This window comes from Schistocerca americana, chromosome 4, assembly GCF_021461395.2.
Source record: "Schistocerca americana isolate TAMUIC-IGC-003095 chromosome 4, iqSchAmer2.1, whole genome shotgun sequence".
In the NCBI taxonomy this organism is placed as follows: domain Eukaryota; kingdom Metazoa; phylum Arthropoda; class Insecta; order Orthoptera; family Acrididae; genus Schistocerca; species Schistocerca americana.
This window is the reverse complement of record NC_060122.1, coordinates 818,619,073-818,641,901: the sequence shown is the minus strand read 5'-3', so window position 1 is coordinate 818,641,901 and position 22,829 is coordinate 818,619,073. Positions and strand designations below refer to the sequence as shown.

Sequence of the window (22,829 nt, the reverse complement as noted above, 5' to 3'; positions counted from 1 at the left end):
TGACTATTAATATTAGATGTTACTGTGGAGTAAGCAATTTGTATGGCTCACTGTTATTTTGCATTTTCGTATAGTTTAATTGGTTTGTAACTATTGTGATATTACATTGGAGTTAATTTCATTTTATATGTTTCATAAGAAAACCATGTAAGTAAATCACATAATGTATCATGGCTTTTACTACCTTTCACCATCCTCTGAAATGGGTAATATCCTTCCCAAAATCCTTCCTACTTCCCACAAAGTAGTAATCACCTACCCACCCAACTTATGAAATATCCTCTTCCATAGTTAAGTCACTCCTTCATCAACATAGATCATATTGGCATGAAGGAAATTTTCAAGGGTTTGTGTAGTGATATGAGCAGTTTGTTTCAGTGTATATTCTACAACATAACACTATTGCTGGCACATTAAATTATCTTTCTTTCTTACTTGTGAATTTATGACTATTAGTTTCATTTCATTGTCCAATTTTGATTTCAGTACCCAACTTATGAGTCCATCTTAACTCACCATTCTGTGCAGTTTAAAAGTGTTTTCCTATTATAGAACTTGTGAGGCATTTATTGTTTCCTTGATGTGTTATGGTAGAACACAACAATGTGCAACTCCATGATTTTAAGATATTGACCACAACAAATGTGTTTTTAGTTGAAAGGATTTGCTGACCTGTTTTAATACATTGTATATGCTGCTACCATGACAAACTTTTCTTATGGATTGCACTTTTCTTGTTCTAATTTAACTTTACAAAGAAAGTAAAGCAGACACATACACATATATATGCACACACACAAACGCGTGCACACGCGCGCGCGCGCGCGCACACACACACACACACACACACACACACACACACACACACACACACACACACACACACACATTTTGACAACTGGTTAATGTTCTCAGTGTGGGGTGTGACAACCTCTGGCAGCAATATAGGCCTGACAATGACAGGGCATGCTGTGAATGATGTCATCAATCTCATTTTCAGGCAATAACACTCATTCTCCCTGCAGAGCCACTTGTAAGTCTTGGAGAGTGGTTGGTTGATGCTTACATGATCCAATCCATCTCTGTAGTGCATCCCGACATGCTCTATGGGATCAAATTGGGAACGGAGCAGGCTACCCCATGTGTGCAGTATCTTCTTTTTCCAAGAAAACATCAATCACCGTGCTCTGTGAGGTCGAGCATTATTGCCCATCAGTACTATGTCTGGGCCCCACAGGACACCACAACAACAGCACTAGGGGTCCCAAGATCTCATAACAATACCTGACGGCAGTTAAACCTTGCCGATTCACCTGTACAATTTCATGAAGATGTTGTTGAGTGGTCAACATAATCCCTACCCACACCATTAGGGATGCTCTTTGATATCAGTCTCTTTCCACAGTGTTGGGCTTCTGACATCGTGTTCCATGTTCCTTCCAGATGTGAATCCATCAATAATCACTGTACAGACTAAATTTGGACTCATCCGTGAAAAAACATTGCCCACTGCTTGACCATCCATGTGGCATGTTGACAAGTCCACTCTACACGTTCTCTACAGTGAAGACATGTCAGAGATACACCTGCAGCAGGTTTCTGACAATAAAGGCCACTGTGCCAAAGCCTTCTGTATTCCATTTGCATCGGTACAGAATGTCCAGTGGATGCTGCGAGTTCAGATCCCAGTTGCCGTGCAGTACTAAGGCAGTACCGTTGTGCCCTTACAGCCAAATAACGTTCCTCCCTTTCTGATGTCACACGTGGGCAGTCCTGCCCTGGTCTTTGGGATACAGTTTTAGCCTCTATAAACTGTCACCAAATCTGAGAAACAACAGAACAATTCACATTGAGCCATCAGGTCACATCCATTTGCGATTGTCCTTCCTCCATTCTTCCTATGGCCCTCCACTGCAGAGAGTCTGTTAGGTGTCTTCTCTGTACCACACTGCACCATCTGTATCTGTGTCTTTAGTGATTGTGGATGTGTGGCTACCCGGCAAACACTACACTATATGATAGGTATCCCGTTGTCACCCTTGATGTGGTTGTCTGTTGACTGGAATGCGATATTTCGTACAGAACGTGATTGTATGGAAATATCTGTTGACAGTTTTTCGATTATATGGTGAATCAGACACAAGGCAGGGAAATCACGGGTTGTTGCTTTAATTTTGGACACCAGTGTATGAATATTGTGCCAATACCTATATACTTATTGTATATACCACTGTGTGCATCATGATATGATGTTTAATAATGGCTGAAAGAATGAAATTAGCCAACTGTAAATGAAATGAAATTAAATATTTATTTGAACTAAAAACCTAAATCACATAGATAAATAACTTCTTGCACACATGAGAGGTTCTTTTCCAAGCCAAACTGGATTTTTACATTCTCTATTCTAGCTTGTACAGATCCATTTTACTTCTTGTGATCTGTCGTTTCCTCTCATTTTGACATACAAATAGAGCACATTGAAAAATTTGCACTGTCCTTTGTTTTGCTGGTTTTACTCCATATCATTTCTTTCAATCTTCATTTTCATCGTACCACTTGACATGTATTTTTCTACTCATCTTCCTCTCTCCACTCTCCACAAAATATTGTTTCCTCATGCTGGTTTCATGTCCTCACTTACTGCTCTTCTTGTGAAAAGCTATCCATTAACTTGTCCAGAATTTTTGCCACAGATTTGTTTTATTTTCCAATTGTGACTCGTGACTTGCATATGTGCCTTTTGGGCTGCGTGTTGCAGTTCACACATATCTTGCTGCACCAATATTTAAAGCCTTATGTCTACATTCTTAAATTTTCAGTTGAATGAGAACTCCTGTAGTTGCTGAAACTCGGTATTTTTTAACTTTTTCATATTTCTGTATGTTACCATTTGTCCAGTTATAGGCATATGTACCATTTTTTATTTGGCTTCCATTCTGTGAGTGAACTGAATAATTTAAAATAGAATGAGCATTAAATTCCTTAAAACATTACTGTAGTATAATGACAAGCTAACGCTATCTATTGTAATGTTGTTTTTCTAATAGAATCACTGTTCTATATTATTCCAGATTGTTGGAAAACCAATTCCAAAAGTTATTTGGTATCACAAAGGACTACCTTTGAAAGAATCTAAGGGTGTTACAATGTACCAAGACTCAGAAGGTGTATGTAAATTAGCAATTTCAGAGGTTTTTCCAGAGGATGCTGGACAGTACACTTGCCAGGCTATCAACAAAGCAGGAGAAGCTGTTTGTGCTGCATCACTTGTTGTTGAAGGTCAGGCAGTTGTTAACACTTAACAATTATGTAATAATTCAGTTTCATTCTAAGTATGTCAGTTAGCAATAATTTGTAACGTTCACCTAAGGCTTTTAGAATTTAAGTTGTTGTTTAGAGGTTACCTTACTCAGCAATATACTTTTTGGATTTTCGGTAATTTAATTGATTTATTCTAGCTAAAGTATTATTTTTGCCATGAGTGAGAAGTGCCTGACTTGCCGTAGAATTGTTAGTTCCGGGGTTTGGTGTGATGGATGCAGTAGTTTTTTTCACTGGGGGGACTGCAGTGGCGTGGGTGTTGGGAAAGTGGATCAGGCTCATCAGTGGTTATGCAGGATTTGCAGCAGAGATAGGAAGATAGTGGAACAGGAGGGGAAAATTGCTGCCCTTCAGGCTGAGCTAGATCAGGCTAGGGAAGATCTGGACAGGTTAAGGAGGGAGAAGGGCAAAGAGAGGTGGGAAGTGGCAACAGGTAGCAGAAGGAACAGGCCTAGAACTAAGTCTGACAGTTTTGTGGTGAATGTCAAAAATAAGTTTGACCTGTTGCTTCAGTTAGAAACTGATGAGCCTCAAGCAGAGGTAGGTGTAGACAGGACACAACAAACTTTCAATAGGAAATTGAAAAAGAATGTAGGAAAGTCATCGAAAAGGAAGAAAGTTTTGTTGTTAGGCAGTTCTCATGCCAGAGGTGTAGGCCAGCTTCTGCAGGAGGAATTAGGACCAGAATACCAGGTCACAAATTTTTTCAAACCAAGTGCTAGTCTGGATCAGGTGACAGAGGATTTAGGTTCACTCTGTAAAGGATTTACCAGGGAAGACACCGTGGTTATTGTGGGAGGGCCAGGGAACAGCATCGACAGAGATCCTGGGTACAGTATAGAGTGTGACCTGGTAAAGATTGCGTCAGCATCGAGACACACCAATGTTGAATTTGTATCTGTCCTGAGACGCCATGACCGGCCTCATTTGAACTCTTCTGTTGGGAGAGTTAATTTGGAGTTGGAACGGCTGCTTGGATCGGGTGCGGGGGCTCATATTGGTGTGGTTCCTGTTGATTATCTCAGTAGGTGGGACTATACCAGGCACGGCCTACATCTCAACAGGAAAGGGAAGGGGAAACTGGCTGGGGTAATAGCAGGAAATTTAAGGGGGGGAGGCACTGCCATGAATGGTAAAATACCAGTGGTTACAGGTGTTGGAGCAGCACCTTTTTTAGGATAGGTAAGACAGAAAGATGTCAAGTTCTACGAGAGGTCAGGATTGAAACAAATCTTCAGTTTAGGAAAGAAATTAAACAGCACAATTCTAGCACATTGGATCACCAATCACAGCTATCAGTTATAAAGTTTCACCAATCACCAGAAATTTTATCTCCACCAAGTTGTATCTCAGTCCTAGGTAATTCCATTGATGAATTAAAGTCACCCAACCCAGTTGACATAATCTGCCTCTCTGAACACCATGTGACCACTGGTATAGGAACTAGGCCTAAGCACAATGAGAAACTCAGACAGGAGAGTACTGCAAATGTTAGAATAAGGAAAGGTTCTCTTAAAAGTATAATTAAAAATAATGTAAGTATATTTCATCAAAATATTGGGAGTTTAAAGAATAAAGTAGATGAGCTTCTGGTTTGTTTAGAAGATTTAGAAGCTGAGAATGAAATAGATATACTATGCCTGTCTGAGCATCACATTGTTACTGATATGGATAAGGTAAATGTAAGTGGTTATAAGCTCTCTGCACATGTAATGAGAGAAAATATGGAGAAAGGAGGAGTTGCCATATATGTCAAAAGTTATCATTGTGCAAAAAGTATAGAAACAAAAAAGTTTTGTGTAGAGAAACATATAGAAGCATGTGCCTGTGAGCTTAAATTAAATAAAGGCACATTTATAATTGTAACTGTATATAGGTCCCCATCAGGAAATTTTCATCTATTTCTGAAAAATTTGGACTCCTTGTTGTGCTATCTGTCAGACAGGGGGAAGCAAATTATTATTTGTGGGGACTTCAATGTAGATTCTCTGAAAGAGAGTAATAGGAAAAATGACCTTGAAGTATTACTTGGTTCTTTCAATTTGACACCCGTTATTGATTTTCCTACTCGGGTGGTAAAGGATAGCAGCTCACTGATAGATAACTTCTTTATAAACCAAGATAAGTTTAACCAGATAAATGCTCAGCCTGTTGAGAATGGTCTTTCTGATCATGGTGCACAGCTGGTTACTATATATGACATAGCTCCATTCAACAATACTAAACAGTCCTCCAAAGTAGTACGTTCAGTCAACGATTTAACAATTGCAAATTTCAGGGAAAGCCTACAGCAGTTAGACTGGGATGAGGTGTACCGTGAACCTGATGCCAATTTAAAATATAATTTATTTCATGACATTTTTGTAAATGCATTTGAAAACTGCTTCCCCAAGAAAATAGTTAAATATACTCGTAAGAAACCTTGTAACAAACCATGGCTTACCAAGGGTATAAAAATATCTTGTAACCGGAAAAGGGAAATGTATCTGACAGCAAGAAAGAGTAGTGACCCAGAAACTATCAAAAATTATAAAAACTACTGTGTTATATTAAGAAAAGTTATTAAAAAATCCAGGAGTATGTGTATCATGTCTGAAATCAGCAACTCTGATAATAAAATTAAAACAATTTGGAATATTATTAAAAGAGAAACAGGTCAACCAAGAGCAGAGGAAGACAGTATTACCATCAAATTGAATGAAAACTTTACGAACAAAAAGTCAGAAGTTGAAAATATTTTTAATAATCATTTTCTAAATGTTGTGGATATAGTAGGATCCAGGTGTTCATTAGAAGATGCTAGGCTGTTAATGGAAGAGGCCATACCTATGCAATTTGATACAATTGAAATCTCACCCACTTCTCCCTCTGAAATTATGAAAATAATAAACTTGCTTAAAAGCAAAAACTCACATGGAATTGATGGCATTTCCAGCAAAATACTAAAAGCTTGTTCTCAACAGATAAGTAAGATTCTCAGCCACCTGTGTAATAGCTCTCTGGAACAGGGCATTTTCCCTGATAGACTGAAATATGCTATTGTTATACCTTTGCATAAAAAGGGGGATAGATCTGATGTCAACAATTACCGTCCAATCTCCCTTCTAACAGCTTTATCCAAAATTTTTGAGAAAGTAATGTATTCAAGAGTAGCTTCACATATCTGTAAAAATGAAATACTAACAAAATGTCAGTTTGGTTTCCAGAAAGGTTTTTCAACAGAAAATGCCATATATGCTTTCACCAGTCAAATTTTGAATGATCTGAATAATCGAACACCTCCCATTGGGATTTTTTGTGATCTCTCAAAGGCTTTTGATTGTGTAAATCATGAAATTCTGCTAGACAAGCTCAAGTATTGTGGCATGAGTGGGACAGTGCACAAATGGTTTAATTCGTACCTAACTGGAAGAGTGCAGAAAGTTGAAATAAGTAGTTCTCGTAACATGCAAAGATCAGCACATTCCTCAAACTGGGGAACTATCAAGAATGGGGTTCCACAAGGGTCAGTCTTGGGTCCTTTGTTGTTCTTATTATATATTAATGACTTGCCATTCTATATTCATGAAGAGGCAAAGTTAGTTCTCTTTGCTGATGATACAAGTATAGTAATCACACCTGAGAAACAAGAATTAACTGATGAAATTGTCAATACTGTCTTTCAGAAAATTACTAAGTGGTTCCTTGTAAACGGACTCTCACTGAATTTTGATAAGACACAGTACATACAGTTCCGTACAGTGAATGGTATGACGCCATTAATAAATATAGACCTTAATCAGAAGCATATAGCTAAGGTAGAATATTCCAAATTTTTAGGTATGTCCATTGATGAGAGATTAAATTGGAAGAAACACATTGATGATCTGCTGAAACGTTTGAGTTCAGCTACTTATGCAATAAGGGTCATTGCAAATTTTGGTGATAAACATCTTAGTAAATTAGCTTACTACGCATATTTTCACTCATTGCTTTCATATGGCATCATATTTTGGGGTAATTCATCACTGAGGAATAAAGTATTTATTGCACAGAAGCGTGTAATCAGAATAATAGCTGGAGTCCACCCAAGATCATCCTGCAGACATTTATTTAAGGATCTAGGGATATTCACAGTAGCTTCTCAGTATATATACTCTCTTATGAAATTTGTTATTAACAACCAAACCCAATTCAAAAGTAATAGCAGTGTGCATAACTACAATACTAGGAGGAAGGACGATCTTCACTATTCAAGATTAAATCTAACTTTGGCACAGAAAGGGGTGAATTATACTGGCACTAAAGTCTTTGGTCACTTACCAAATAGTATCAAAAGTCTGACAGATAACCAACAAGTATTTAAGAAGAAATTAAAAGAATTTCTGAATGACAACTCCTTCTACTCCATAGAGGAATTTTTAGATATAAATTAAGAAAAAAAATATTAAAAAAATAAAAAAAATAAAAATAAAAAACACAAAAAAAGTAGTTATATTAACTTAAGTATGTTGTTAAATTAACCTAATTATGTCATGTATTGAAAAATTCGACTCGTTCCACATCATTACGAAATATCGTATTCATGATCCATGGAACTAGTATTAATCTAATCTAATCTAATCTAATCTAATCTAATCTAATCAATGATTGTGTGTCATGGTATAACTAATTGTAATAAGATGATGCAATGGAATTACAATATTTGAGAATGACGCACTTTTAATACACAATTAAACATTGATATAATGTATATCTAATGTAAACCACATTTGACTATGACATTGTACTTTTAAAATAACTGAATCTATGTTGTTACAGCTTATGAATACGTACCTGACTCTGAGATTGCAACAACTGGAGTATCTCTTGTTACAGGACAGAGTGGTTCAGAAGAAGATCTTTTAGTAGAAAAGGTAATATATTGGAGATCAATTTATGATCCAGATTACAAATAAATGCCAATGCTGATTGAATATGGTAATTTGTAGTGACAATTGTTTTATGTCATGTTGATAGAAGTCTTTTGTGATCAGGAAAATTCATAGTGTAACTCTTTAAATATGAACTGAAAGTCTTAACACCAAAATTTATGCCAGTATTGTGAGCTGAAATTTGTTTTCAAGGAAGCTGCAATACAGTTTCTCCTTAGCACAGCTTACTTAAATACACTTGTGTAGCAGGATGGAATGTTCATAGAAGCTTTTTATATTTTTCCCATAGTACATGAACCATGCAAATGCAATGTTGTGAAATGAAATGTAAATTAAAAGGAAATAAAAATTTTGAAAAATTGTGCAGTAAAATTATTATTAAAATAGTTACAGAGAAATGCATTAATTTCATGGGCACATTTAAAGATATTTACAGGCAACATTCACCTATCTCAACACCCCAATTTTCATTCTCATGTATCATGCTGATTAACCTGAAAAAATTTTTGTTAAAAGAGAAGCTTATTAATTACTTGAAGTAATAACACAAGTGGTTGATGTTGCCATGTGGCATTTCACACAGCAAACAGTGATCATGTATTCTAAATTGAACACAGTGGGTCTAAAACATTCTGTTGTGGTTTTCAGTTCAAAGTAGTTGTTATTATGTTTTTGAGATTGAAGTATACTTTGTAACATTTTTAACATTTTGTTTCCTTTTTCTATTTTTTTTTGTAGGAGACAATCTCTGAAGTTTCTGAAATGACAGAATTGCAACATGGGGAAGTGGGAAAAGCACCTCGGTTTGTTACTTACTTGCCAGAAACTGTGACCTCACGTGATGGTGAACTTATAAGGTTGGCTTTGTTCTACTGTGTTATACTTTCAGCATATCACTATACTCTGTTATTTTCCTTTCACCAAAGTAATCATATTCATCCTGTTGAGAAGAATGTTTAGAACAAATTTCTCTACACTGAATGTACCAATTTCTTGTCAACAATGTGTTAAATATATCCCCACAGCTTATGAAATTAACTATAAATCTCTATCTTAGAAAGACAAGGGGGAATTTTTCATTTTATGACTGGACAGAGGAAGTGGGAATGGGAAATAAAAAATGGAGACAAAATACAGCCATACACAGAAACGAGAAAGAATTCTCCCTGATAAATTGTTATTCATTTATTCATTTCCTGGTTGTTGCGTTTGAATCTCATTTGATATTTCTGACTCCTAGTTAGTTTGTGTTTTGTATGTGTTCCATAATGTCTCCATTTGTGACTGACATTCCTAACAGCCCATGTTCCTATTAATTGCCTCCCACATCAAAGCTTCTATCTTTCATCATCACAATGCATGCTGACAAGTGCTGACTGAGTACCTACACATTCATGTACTACTGATAATTTTTTTTAAAGACACACAAAAGTGAGGGATTGGCACTAGTAGATACAAACAAATTCAGGGACTGCTGATAAATTTTTTTTAAAGAGACACGAAAGTGAGAGATTTTCACTTATAGATGCAAACAAGTAATACAACACAGCAAAAGTGTCTAAACTACTTTGAGGAACACCTATACAGAGTAAAAGAAATGTGCCAATAGAAAGTCTTTCAACATAGATTTTAAGATCTAGTTTTCAGATCAGTAGGAAATACATAAAAAGTGCTGAGTTATCCATATTTTTCTCTCTAAAAGCTAAGGAAATTTTATCCTAGTGGGAATCATTTTTCTGTATAGTGTTGACTCTGTGAATGTTGCAACTCCTTTTGAATGAGTTCATATTATTAAACATAACTCTCATGATTCGGTGTTGAGGCACCTGTACAGTGTTTTACTTGGTCTATTTGAACTGATACTATAGATATACTTTTTATGAATTCTTAGTGTTGCCATTAAAATATGATGCCTACAACATAATAGATTGGACACAAAGAAAACAAACAACCTTTCCACTTCTCCTCATTCCTGAAAATTTAAAATGGATAACTTCAGTAATTATTTGATTCCAGTGTGGTAATAAAATTTAACTTTTATGAGAGTTCTGTTATAGAAACTGTATGCATTGCAGTTCAGTAACTTCCTGTTATCTCTAATCTTTTCTTGCTATTGCAGTTCTTCATTTTATATCCTCTCTATTTTGCTATTGCCAGCTGTTTTGCTACCCAAATAGCAAAACATTTCTGTCACTTATAGTGCCTCGTTTCCTAATCTGATTCGCTTTTTGTGTAGTCTGATTAAATTCTACCCTTATTTTACTTTTGTCCATGTTCATATTTTTCCTAACACTAACTGTAATTCCTTTGCCATTGTTGACAGCATTATAGTGTCATTGTCAAACCTTAAAGCTTTTGTTACATGTGCCTGAGCTTTAGCCCTCTTTCTAAATTTCTCCTTGATTTTGTTTCATGCTTGTTCACTGTGCAGTGGGTAGGCTACAATGCTCTCCCACTCTCTTCTCATTCTGTGCCTACCTTTCATGTCCTTTGACTCTTCCCACAACTTGGTAACACCAGCCTTTCAGATTTTCTGTAAATACTGCATTCCGTAATCAAGTGCCTTGATGCACCCTTTCGAAGCATTTTGTAACAGAGAAGTTGGTATACTTCTCAGTACAAACTAAACTAGTCTTTCTTGCATTCAAACTTTTTTTTTTAAAAGTCTACTAAACATTTGATGTTTAACGCCACTTAGAGCAGTCTTAGACTCAGCCATAGCTATAAATTCTCTGAAATATAATATGGTTTGTGAGTCTTCAATAAATTAGTCCTTCTTGTGGTGTGACACACACACACACACACACACACACACACAGCTACTGTTGGTCTCTTACCATGAACATCTGACCAACTGCAGTCTCAGCAGATAGTAGTAGCTGTGTGTGTGTGTGTTTGTGTTTGTGATGCCACTAGAAGAACTAAATTATATTGAAGATTCTGAAAACATATCATATTTCATAGAATTAATAGCTGTGGTTGTGACTAACACTGCTCTAAGTGGCCCGACACCACATGCTTATTAGACTTTTTTCTTTTAAGTTTGAATGCAAGAAAGGTGGGTTTAGTTAACAGAGTTTCAGTTTGTGGTGAGAAGAATACCAGCTCCTCTGTTAAAAAAATGCTGAGAAAGGATGTAACATGGCACTTGATTATGGAGTGCACATTTTTTGTGAATCATGCTTCTTTCCTTGGTTTTGAGTGCATTACTGTACTGGGCAACAAAATAAGGCACTGGAAAATGCCACTCTTTTGTGCCATGGCAACTTGCACTATTGCTTTCTTTGCTATACCGTTGCCAAGTTGACTAGAAGGCTTTGGCCAAATTTTGGGGTAATCAAATTCCATGTAGCATAGTGTGCATCAGTAAATCACATTATGGACTGTAAGTTAGGCCCTACATTCTACATGCTTTTTAACATGTGGGATACTTGCTGTGCACATATTAATGTGCATGCTCTTAATAAGACTCTTGACATGTTAGCTGATTTGTCTACTTGAATAGATAGAAATCAAATGGTATGAACTATTTTAACTGATTTTTGAGTACTGCTAAAGTGAACTGTGAAAAAATTATTTTGTAATAGCAGAAATGATGTGCCAAATTAAAAGCTGCTAAATTGTTATGTGTAACTGATTTTGGAATCTTTTATTGACATGTCAGACCCTTTGAACAAGGTGGCGTCTGCTGTCTGAAGGTAGTAGTGACTGGAAAGAAGTCAGTATCAATTACCGACATTCAATTCCATTTGACACACCTACTTCTATCAGTACCATCACTAAGAGTCTTCTTATACTGTTATTCTACTCAGATGACATACTATGTAATAAAACAGATATTATTTGTTGAAATTATTATTTTAAACCCACTTACTGGCCTTACAAAAGAGTAACGAAGTAATAGAGCACTTTTTGTAATCATTTCAAAAGGCTATGAGAGATATCCCAGGACTCTTTGTAGTGCTCACTGACTTGTATGGATGGCTGCATAAAAGAAAAAAATAAATTATCCTTTTGAAAAAAGTGGGAAGCAATGAGAAAAATGTAATAAACAGTTCAAACAATAATTTTTTTCCAGAAACCTAGAAAAATTATAGATTTTGTACAATTTTGACAATGTCTGGCATTCTGTGGACTATGGGCTAAAAATATTTGTATTAATGTTTTATGATAATGTGTCTTACCTTTCAGATGTTAAAGAATTTGTGCAAAGGGTTTGGTGCTGCTGAAACAAACTCAGCTATGTATAACAAAACTAACTTCCTTAGAGGCCAGCCAGTGATCTGTTATGTAAAAGCAAATAGTCTACACATGTTGAGTCTGCAACCAACGGTAGTGAGCATGGCAAACCAACAGAAAATGATTGAAGGCTCTGTTTCAGCATTGTTCAGAAAATATTTGGATCTCCTTTTTGTTCAGGAAGTGTTCTCGTCTTCTTAAGGGTTAGGTCAGGAGAAAAAGAAAGCTCTGTCAAAAGAAATGGGTCCATGATTGGTGTTACAATCAAATAAACATAAGTTATTCAGTGACTGCTCGGCCACGTTATCCTAGAACTGCCTAAACCTGTTAGCAGAATCGTAGATATTTATTTCTACATGTGTAAGAAGATTCTGTAATGAATAAACCCACTTCCCCCCCCCCCCTCCCACACACACACACACACACACACACACACACACACACACACTCCTTTCCTCCCCTTGTGATAGCCTAGGCACTCCTTATTTAAAAAATTCTTGAATATAAATGCTGGGATCGAATATTTTTTAAAGTGGAAGAATTTTTTTTTGCAAAGTCTGATACATTGTTCTCACGGTTCTTCTCTGGGCAAGAAAATGACAGAGCTAAGTGTTGTGTTGGCCTAGAATATAATTCCAAAATGGAGAATGTTACAGAATTAGGGAAAATAAGCAATTCAAACAGAACAGTATCTTGTTTTATGTAGAAGTTATCATAAACTGTAACTTTTATTTTATGTTACACTGATTTTTATTGCTGGTACCATATGTGTGTCATTTGAAATCATTTTGAATCCAAGTGTCTAGAAATTATGTTTTCAGTAACATCATAATTCTGCTGATTGGTACCAGAATGCAATTACCACATAGATAAGACAGCCCTGGCACACCTATTTTTCAGGGTGAGAAAATGATGACATATAAGAATAATAATGAAACATATAGAACAGTTGAACCAACCATGGTACATTTGTACTTACTGTCTGTAAATATGTACTGTTGACTAACATTTAAAAATAACCATAAATGAACTCTGTTAGTGTCAAAGCAATAGGTTTTGGGACTCTAGGCAAATTCATGGCAGTCCTGATGCCATTAGCCCCCAAGGGGTGGTGATGGAATGAAGAATGGGTTACATTTTAAGCAAATATCTGAACCATTTGGAGCAAATTCAGTCAAATTGGCACACAACTGATTTACTTTGTGAAGGAGAGAAATACTGTAAGAATAGGACACCATTAGTACTTTTATTTATTTATATACTCAGCTTTTGATGTATTTCAATAGGTTACGTACTGTATCATTATATATAGATTGTGATATCTTGATTATGTAAAGAAATTTGCATAGTGTGTTCTACAATTTAGTGTATATGTAGAACAGATTACAGCACAATGAATAGATGAAGTTTCACAGTGTATTAAGTTCTTCTTTGCAGCTTATGACTAATTCCTGTGTATTTTAAATTTACATACTTGTATATTGTTTATCATAATTCATTTTAGGACTAAAATGGATTTTTATCCTGTATTTAACTGACTGTGTGCTTAAAGGCATTAATGTTTTTTTTATTTGACTGACATTGTTTGAGAGGCAGCTGTATAGATGTGTTTCTCGTAATGACTTCTTCTCTATTGAATTGTTTGTAATTTCCAACAGTGAAACTCTTCATTTTTTTGCACTGACCAATGTTCTTCTTCATGTGTAGTAATATTTTTTTGTATTAGCAATATGAATTTTTGGCCTGCGGTTTGTTCTATGTTTCTCATTGGCCATTATGTGAGCAGTTCCTTTCTGTATAAGTTCTTTCTTCATATTTACTGAGCTTCCACATTGTTCTATTCTGTATGTCATGACTCCTAGGAATCTAGGTAGGGGAGGCAATGGAGTGACATGTAAGCATAATTCTGGCAAAATTTCAACTCTATTTAGTATATATAAAACAGTCTACAAAGTACTGTGGAGTGAATTTGAGATTGTCATACTTCTCCCATGGGAAACTTTGTTTCCTCAAGGTCAGGCTAACCCAGTCATTGTGGATCCTCATACCTGCAGAGTAAGATAATGTTCTTTGTGGTAAATTAATAATGCACTGAATCTGTAAAAGATTATACCTTATAATTTTATACAGTATTTATAATTTCAAAACCATGTAAATAATCCAAATTTATTTTTATGCAATAGACATTTACTTTACTATCTAATGTATAAATGGGACAAACAAGTAACCAGACAATGCTAGATAATCATGTAGTTGTCTGTCATTGAGCAGTCTTCTTTTCCTGCCACTTGAGACTTATTTCTGTTTGTTATTCATGCTTTTGCTTTTGGAATTGTGCCCCTTACTGCTCCTGTTTTCCTATCCTTCTCTTGATAGTAAGTAGTTGTATGTTTCTGTGTATTTAACTGTGTTGCAATCTCTTACTATTAAGTAATAATAATAAATGAATAATCTTATAAGTCAGCAGATTTAGGGTTTCAAATGACAACGTACCTAGTATAGTTCAGTGTTTCTTCTCTGTGTATGCCCACCAATATCTTTTTCATTCTCAATGTTGTATTTTTTAGACTGGAGGTCAAAGCAGAGGGAATACCAAGACCAAAGATTAGATGGTACAAGCAAGGAATAGAACTTACCCCTTCGAAGGATTTTGATGTTGAAGATTTTGAGGAAGGTACTTCGGTCCTCACTATACCAGAAGTTTTCCCTGACGATGCGGGTGAGATTCTATGCGAAGCTCAGAATGATTTTGGCATTGACACAACAGTTACTGAACTTGTTGTTGAAGGTAAATGTCTGCTTCATTTTGGATTATATATGTTGTTTTGTTCTCTTTACAGATGAAAATAGTACTTTTTATTTAAAGTTTCATCTGTTCTGAAACCAGAAGAATTTATAAAATATTTTCTCTCTCCATCAGTATGAAAGATAGACAAATGAAGTTCTGAAAAGAGAGAATCAAATAGACATGGATCTAATTTCATATATTTTGTTTTGTTATTAAATAAAACTAATAACTGTCAACTTATAGAAACCCACGTTCTTAAGGGTTGTATCATACCAATCAACATTGGATCTCTGAATGTGTTTTTTTTTTTTTCAATTTAAATCAATTGAAATGTAAATATAATACAAATGCATATTTATTTCTTACTTCTTTTTCCAGCAAACTTGTGATTGTGATGTGGAGAAGATGCTATGTGTAACATCTGCAGGCGTATCATCTCCCTATCAACCACAATCCTTCTCTAAGTTTTCACCACCAACAACAGTACATTTCCATCCACAATAACACATTTCACCTACTCTCATCACAAGCCGTTTTTCATGTCACTTATAATACAGCAATCAATTTGTACAATATCAATGCTTACTTGTGTTTATTTACTAAAGAACTTTGCAGTAATTATAATGTGTTGTGAATATCATTGTATTATTCATAAGTAAATAGTATTTCTCATACTGTTATATGTCATTCTGCCTATCCTAGCATAAGAAAGTAACTTCTGAAAAAAATCCTCTAAATTTAGATGTGTACAACTTTTCCTTCATAGTGTCTTAACATGTGTTGTTCTACTCGTTATCCATAGTATCATAGCTGCATTGAAAATAATTTCTGAATAATTACCTGTTTCTGTTTAAACAGGTATTCTAGGTACAAAGGAATATCGAAAACCTGAATGGGTGACACAGATGGAACAACTAAAGGAGAAACTGATGGGTAATGGCCGTTCGGCCACTTTGCCTGTGCATGATGCTGTTGTACCGACTTGCATGCCAAGCCTCACAAATGCTATGGAGTGTTCTGCTGCAGCATCCCATTCCCCTAATCCACCTGGCTTTGCTCATTTAGTCATATCCGACTACCTGAGTTCTCACCGACATTCTATCTCGGCAGCTATAGAAGCGTTGAGTGCAGGTGGCGGAGCAGGAGCAGCACTGCTCGCATCGCCACCACTACACCTGACTGAACGACAAGAGAAAGAGGTTGTGGTGGTGGCAGCAGCAGCACTACAACATGTGCCCGATAGGAACAATGAAACTGAACTGAAAAGGGCGTCGCGTAACCTGTCGGCATCTTGTGAGGCACTGTTTCCTACTCCGAGTAACAGTGTCGTTAGGGAATCTCATAGTTTATCACGTGCTGGTACACACGCCAATCTCAATTCCTCGCCATTATTCCCACTTGAACCCCGTGAAGTAGATCCATCTACTTTCCTGCAGTTGCATACAGCAGACAGCCAGGAGGAATTGCAAGAATTTCTGTTGCTTGAAAGTAGGTGCTGTGGAGAGACAGAGGAATGCCGTGGGCTTGCCTCTGCTTTCTCTGACAGTGATGACAATGAGCATGGCTCTGCCAAAATCGTGGCAGGTAAATACTTGTGGTTTTTCTTTCAGTGAACTATGATGTATTTTAATTTTCTTTTTTCCATGTTTTGTAGTAATTTAAATGAATGCAATGAGGGAACTCAAATGTAGACTGGGCTCTATTCAAACATGTTATAGTGTGTCATCATTTTTGAAAAATTATAAAGGAATCACTGTAAAAATCATATAGTTTGCACTTCTTAATTTACCACCTATTCACTTTGTTTCCATTGAATGTGCAGGCAATATACAGAGGTCGGACAAAAATGTTGAAACACAGTGAGATGTGTGTCTCTGAATGTAAATGCAGATGCTAGCCAAACCTACAGGGTGTGCTGTTGTATTTGACCGTAAACAGCACCTGTGCAATGTCCTCAATATGTTGCATGTGTTAGTTGCGATCAGAACAGTGTTCTTTGTGGTAGTTAGTATGTTATGTCAGAGCTAAGTGAACTAAACATAGGCAAATGGTTGGTGTTTTTACAGTAGGTGCTTCCATAACTAAGGTAACCAAAGTGTTTGATGTTTCGAGAGGCACCGTATAGGAGATTTATGCTGCATACGAGTAATGTGGGAGAACATCATCCGCTAAGTCACAATACGGATGAAAATGTGTGTTGAGTGATCATGACAAATGCTCATTGAAGAGTATTGTGATGATACGTAAAAGGATGACAGCTCCAAAAGTCATTTTAGAACTGACTGTTCCACCCACAAACCCTGTCAGCACCAAAACAACATGAAAGGCACTCCACAAGCAGGAATAATTGTAGGCTGACCTGGAATTCCAAAACCACTCATCACTGATACAAATTTCCACCATGTGAAAATGTGGTGCTGAAGCCATAAAACGTGGGCTACGGAGCAATGGAAGGAAGTCAGTTGGTTGGATGAGTCTTGTTGCACATTGTTTCCAACTTCTGGCCTATGTCCCAAAAGTGAAACATGGGAGGGATTCAGTGATGATCCTGGCAGCTGTATTGTGGTATTCCGTGGGCCCTGTAGGTACTCTACAAGGTTGCAATGTCCCAAAGGATTATGTGTCTTTGGCTGATCAGTTCCATCCCATGGTACATTATTTGTTACATAATGGTGATGCTGTGTTCCAAGAAGACTGGCCCCCTGTTCACACAGCTCACATCATCTAGACTGATTTTGTGAGCACAAGGGTGAATTGTCACATTTCCTCTGACCAAGACGGTCACCAAATTTCAATGTTATTGAGCCCTTGTGGTCTACTTTGGAGAAAATGGTGCGTAATCACTGCTCACTTCAACCATCGCTACCTGAAGTGGCCACTATTTTGCTGGAAGAATGGTATAAGAGTCTCTTGAATATCATACAGGACCTGTATTTATTCATTGAGAGATGCCTGGAATCTGTTTTGGATGCTGACAGTTTTCCTACACTGTGTTAGGCATGGTAATGTTTTGTGTTTTGCGTGTTTCCATATTTTGTCCACCCCCTGTATATGTGTCCAAGTGTTTTGTGTGGCATTATTAGTAACTATTTATTTCCATAATGCAGCTTACATTTAGTTCATTACTTGTTTTTGGTTTTTGTTGATAAGTAACAATAAGCATATTGTATTTTAAAGAAGCTTTCATTAGGTAATTCCGTACTATAAATTTGGATCATGTTTTAATACTATGATATCCCTATTACACCTTTACTTCCTCGTCTGATTTTTTTCTTTGTGTGTTCAGTCTGTATATGCATGTTTGAGTGAAGAAATAACTATGATCATTTTTAGAGTGATAGCAAACATAGTAGTTTGTTTCATTATTATGTGAATAACTCATTAATAGCATGGTTTTTTGTTGTTGTTGCTTTAGAGCACTGCTAGCAGGAAAATTCTTGCAGAAGTTCAAATAAACCCAACAATAATATCACCTCTAGTCATAGGTATGTAATAAATGTTAAAATTACTAATCTAACGTAACTTTTTCCAATGTCAGTCGTATCTTTCAGTATTTTTGTATAGTTATTGTTTATTATTTTTCATATGACATCCAAGACTTGTGTTTCAGTATTTTGGATATGAATAGATAATATTCACAAATGGTAACTTTCTGAAGTACTGTTTTTGTTGCACAGCTACCCAGAGTGCACCAACATTTGTACAGGAAATTAGGGACAACAGGGCTAAGGAAATGGAAACAGTAACATTTGAATGTCAGTTCTCAGGGACTCCACTGCCTGGTAAGTTATTTCAAAGTACATCAATTGACCAAACTTTGTTGCTATATCACTAATTCTAGTGACTTGTAGTCTTGCAATCAAATTTTGGACTTTAGATCTTCAAAAGCAGCAAAAAGTTTCTGCATGAAGGGCGACTGCAAATGTGACATCACACCATACAATTAAATAGATATACAAAATTGAGTTCAACTGAACGTCCCAATACCAGATGTTGACTTCATCCCATGATGTGTGGGATGGCCTCAAGTATAAGACATGCTCTTTTCATCCTCCACAATTTTCTCTATTTTGGGTGGGATTAACTGACACACTAGAGTTCATCTTTTTTACATCAGCTATGTAAAAAATCCATTCATTTGGTTACATATGTTAGCTGACATCTGATTTTTCCTTTACATATGAGCAGTGTTCAATTTCTGTTGAAAAAATGGAGAATTGTTGTAAGACATTGGGGAATATTTCTGCTTCAGCCCCCATGAAGTTCCAATAGGTGGTGGCACTATATGTAGCTTTCAAAATGGTGTCTGTAACAGAGGCGAGGTGAATTCCAAGCAGAGAACCATCATTGACTTTCTTTTGGCAGAAAACCAGAGCATCACAGATATTCACTGGTGCTTGCAAAATGTTTATGGAGACCTACCAGTGAACAAAAGCATTGTGAGTCATTGGGTGAGGCATCTGTCATACTCACATAGAGGTCATGCAAAACTGTCTGATTTCCTATATGTCGGCCAGCTGCACACAGCTGTGGCTCTTGTAATGCTGGAACATGTGGACACTATCATTTGAGGTGACTGACGGATCACAAACAGACACCTCACTGTTCAGTTGGACATCTCTATTGGTAGTGCTGACGTACACGTCCACCAGTTGGGGTAGTCAAAGGGGTGTATCTATTTGGTTCTTTGACTCCTAACAGAAGACCATAAAGAGCAACAAAGGACTGTCTGTGTGGAATTACTTGTGCATTACAAGGCCGATCATGATAGTTTTTTGTCAAACAATGAGAGTTCATCACTTTAAATCAGAAACAAAATGGTAATCCATCGACTGGTGCCACACTGTGTCTCCTCTGAAGAAAATGTTCAAAGTCACAGCCTTGATTGTTAAAGTCATGGTGACAGTGCTCTGGGACTCTGAAGGGGTTATTCTGTTTGATGTTCTCCCTCGTGGTGCAACAATCAACTCTGAAGTGTATTGTGCTACCCTCAGGAAACTGGAGAAATGACTTCAGCATATTTGTTGCCATAAAAATGCAAATGAACTTCTCCTTCTCCATTACAATGTAAGACCTCACACAACTCTGTGCACCCTGAGAGGAGCTCACAGAACTTCGTTGTACTGTTTTTCCTCATCCACCCTACAACCCTGATCTTGCATTTTCTGACTTCCATCTGTTTAGCTCAATGGAGGATGCACTTTGCGGGCACCAGTACGTGGATGATGATGCAGCAAGATATTGACTCTGACATTGACCAATATTGTTGTACCGTGCAGGCATACAAGCCAAACCAGTAAGGTGGCATAAGGTCATTGCATTGAATGAAGATTATATTGAGAAATAGGGTTTTGTAGCCAAAAGAGTCAGGAATAATATGGTGTATTGGAATCCTGAATAAAACCAACCTGCTTTCAGAAAAAAATGTCTTGCATTACTTGTTGAATGCTCCTCGTATAACCATGAGTGCCAAATAGGACCTGTTTGAAATTATGTTTTCTAATATTTTTGTGTACTTTTGCAGTCATCTATCATTGGCTGTGTCAGGGCTTGTGTTTATTGTAATATATTGCATATTTTCGAATACTCGTAGTCTTACACAAAATTTGCGTTATACCATCAACTGTAAATTATATTTTTTCTTCTTAAAAATTTTGACAGAAGTATTTTCATTTACACAGTCATCTCCCTCTAATTTTATTGTTTATTTGTATGATGAAAGGTAAATCTTTTTTTAGTTTTTGGTAGCTTACAAGTATTATGGATAACAAATATGACTGTAAATCAATGATGGTGAGGTACACTTGTGTACTCTGTGAAATTTAGCAGTAATACCTTTTCAGAAAATAACTTCTCGGAATTGCTGAGTAGGTACTTACATGATTAGTGCAGTTTTCCTACTTTCTTACCCACTAATTGGCCTGCTTTTTCTAACTTGGTGTCTGAAATTTTATGATCACAATGTCAACTTACCTCTAATGAAGTAGAATGTTGCAATGTAATGTTATACTGTGTGCATACAAACGTACATTAATCCTTGTTCCATAGGTCATAAATACAACATTTCATAATGATTTGGAATGTGTCACTTTAACATAAATTTTCTCTACACAAAATAATGAATGAGTTATGTACATTATCTACATTTGTTCTGATTGGTTGGTTGGTTGGTTGGTTGGTTGGTTTGGGGAAGGAGACCAGACAGCGTGGTCATCGGTCTCATCGGATTAGGGAAGGATCGGGAAGGAAGTCGGCCGTGCCCTTTCAGAGGAACCATCCCGGCATTTGCCTGGAGTGATTTAGGGAAATCACGGAAAACCTAAATCAGGATGGCCGGACGCGGGATTGAACCGTCGTCCTCCCGAATGCGAGTCCAGTGTCTAACCACTGCGCCACCCCGCTCGGTATTTGTTCTGAATCAGCACTGTTTTTGACATCGTTATATAAGTCTTTTAGCTGAGCATAAACAAACATTTGAGACACAAAGTTAAACTTCAAGGGATCAGTAAATTTTATCCTAGTAAATTTTATCTTAGATTCCTCTCTCATTACAAGGCAAATAACTCTTGTGGCTGTTGTAGCTTCAGATCTTACAGGGATCTCACAACCTTTGTTGCATAGCAGAGCCTGTAATTAAAACATAAACAGTGAGATTAAAGTTACTCGTTTAGTGTTCAGATAAGCATTGCACCAGTCCTAATGCAGTCCCACAGTGAAAATGCTGTTCTTGAGCATGAGATGAGTTAGTTGCTGTTGATAAACAGCTGGAAATAGCTTTGACTGCTGCAAAGTAATTAACACTTGCTTTGAGTGGATGTGTTAGGAGAACTATGGAGAGCCATATGTTGGAGATACCAAAGGTACCTCAAGTACTATCCTGTCCTATGGATACTGTCTCCCCTCCAGGTAGTAGGGAACCACCCAACGACTAGATGGTGGTTGGGGGCAAGACAGTCATGGGTCTAGAGACTCTGTACATGGAGGCAGGGACCACAGAGGACACATAGTTCTACATAAGAGGGTTGACTGAAAAGTAATGCCTCCACCTTTGTAACTCTTCAACAGTTGGCCGCATTAGTAATTGGCAGGTACTGGCTTGTTCCGTAACCTCTTCTCTACAGCTCCAGTTGGCAGGAAGCCTTAGCATTGAACAGTTATGTTGTTACAGTGTAAAGTATGGAACCCTGTGCAGACGGTCGGGCAATGCGATTTAAGGAATGTGTGGTCATTGAATTCTTGACAGCAGAAAGTGTCACTCCTAAAGGGATTCATCAGAGAATGAAAGCAGTTTATGGTGATTGAGTACTGTGCGTCATTGGGTGAGTATGTTTACAGATGCTGAGGCGGGAACATCTGACCTGCATGACAAACTAAGAGTTGGATGTCCTGTGACTGCAACTACCTGGTTTTACAAGCAAAATGTTGACAGATTGATTCAGGACAGTTGCCTTATCACCCAGAGAGAAACTGCAAGCACAATCAGCATGTCACAGGAAGATGTGGGTCACATTATTGCTTTGCTTGGCTATCGGAAGATCTGTGCACGATGGGTACCCCAGATGCTG

General features: G+C 36.9%; 1 protein-coding gene across 1 annotated transcript in view; it reads left to right on the top strand.

The window, feature by feature from the left end:
• The window catches only part of LOC124613827 (titin), a 524,266-nt gene that overhangs the window by 290,474 nt on the left and 210,963 nt on the right, over nt 1–22,829 (top strand). Inside the window, exons 114-121 of the mRNA XM_047142550.1 lie at nt 3,075–3,282; nt 8,125–8,219; nt 8,976–9,094; nt 15,044–15,264; nt 16,123–16,592; nt 16,681–16,848; nt 18,680–18,749; nt 18,942–19,046. Coding sequence (XP_046998506.1) covers nt 3,075–3,282; nt 8,125–8,219; nt 8,976–9,094; nt 15,044–15,264; nt 16,123–16,592; nt 16,681–16,848; nt 18,680–18,749; nt 18,942–19,046 — 1,456 coding nt within the window. The remainder of the gene's footprint in view (nt 1–3,074; nt 3,283–8,124; nt 8,220–8,975; nt 9,095–15,043; nt 15,265–16,122; nt 16,593–16,680; nt 16,849–18,679; nt 18,750–18,941; nt 19,047–22,829) is intronic.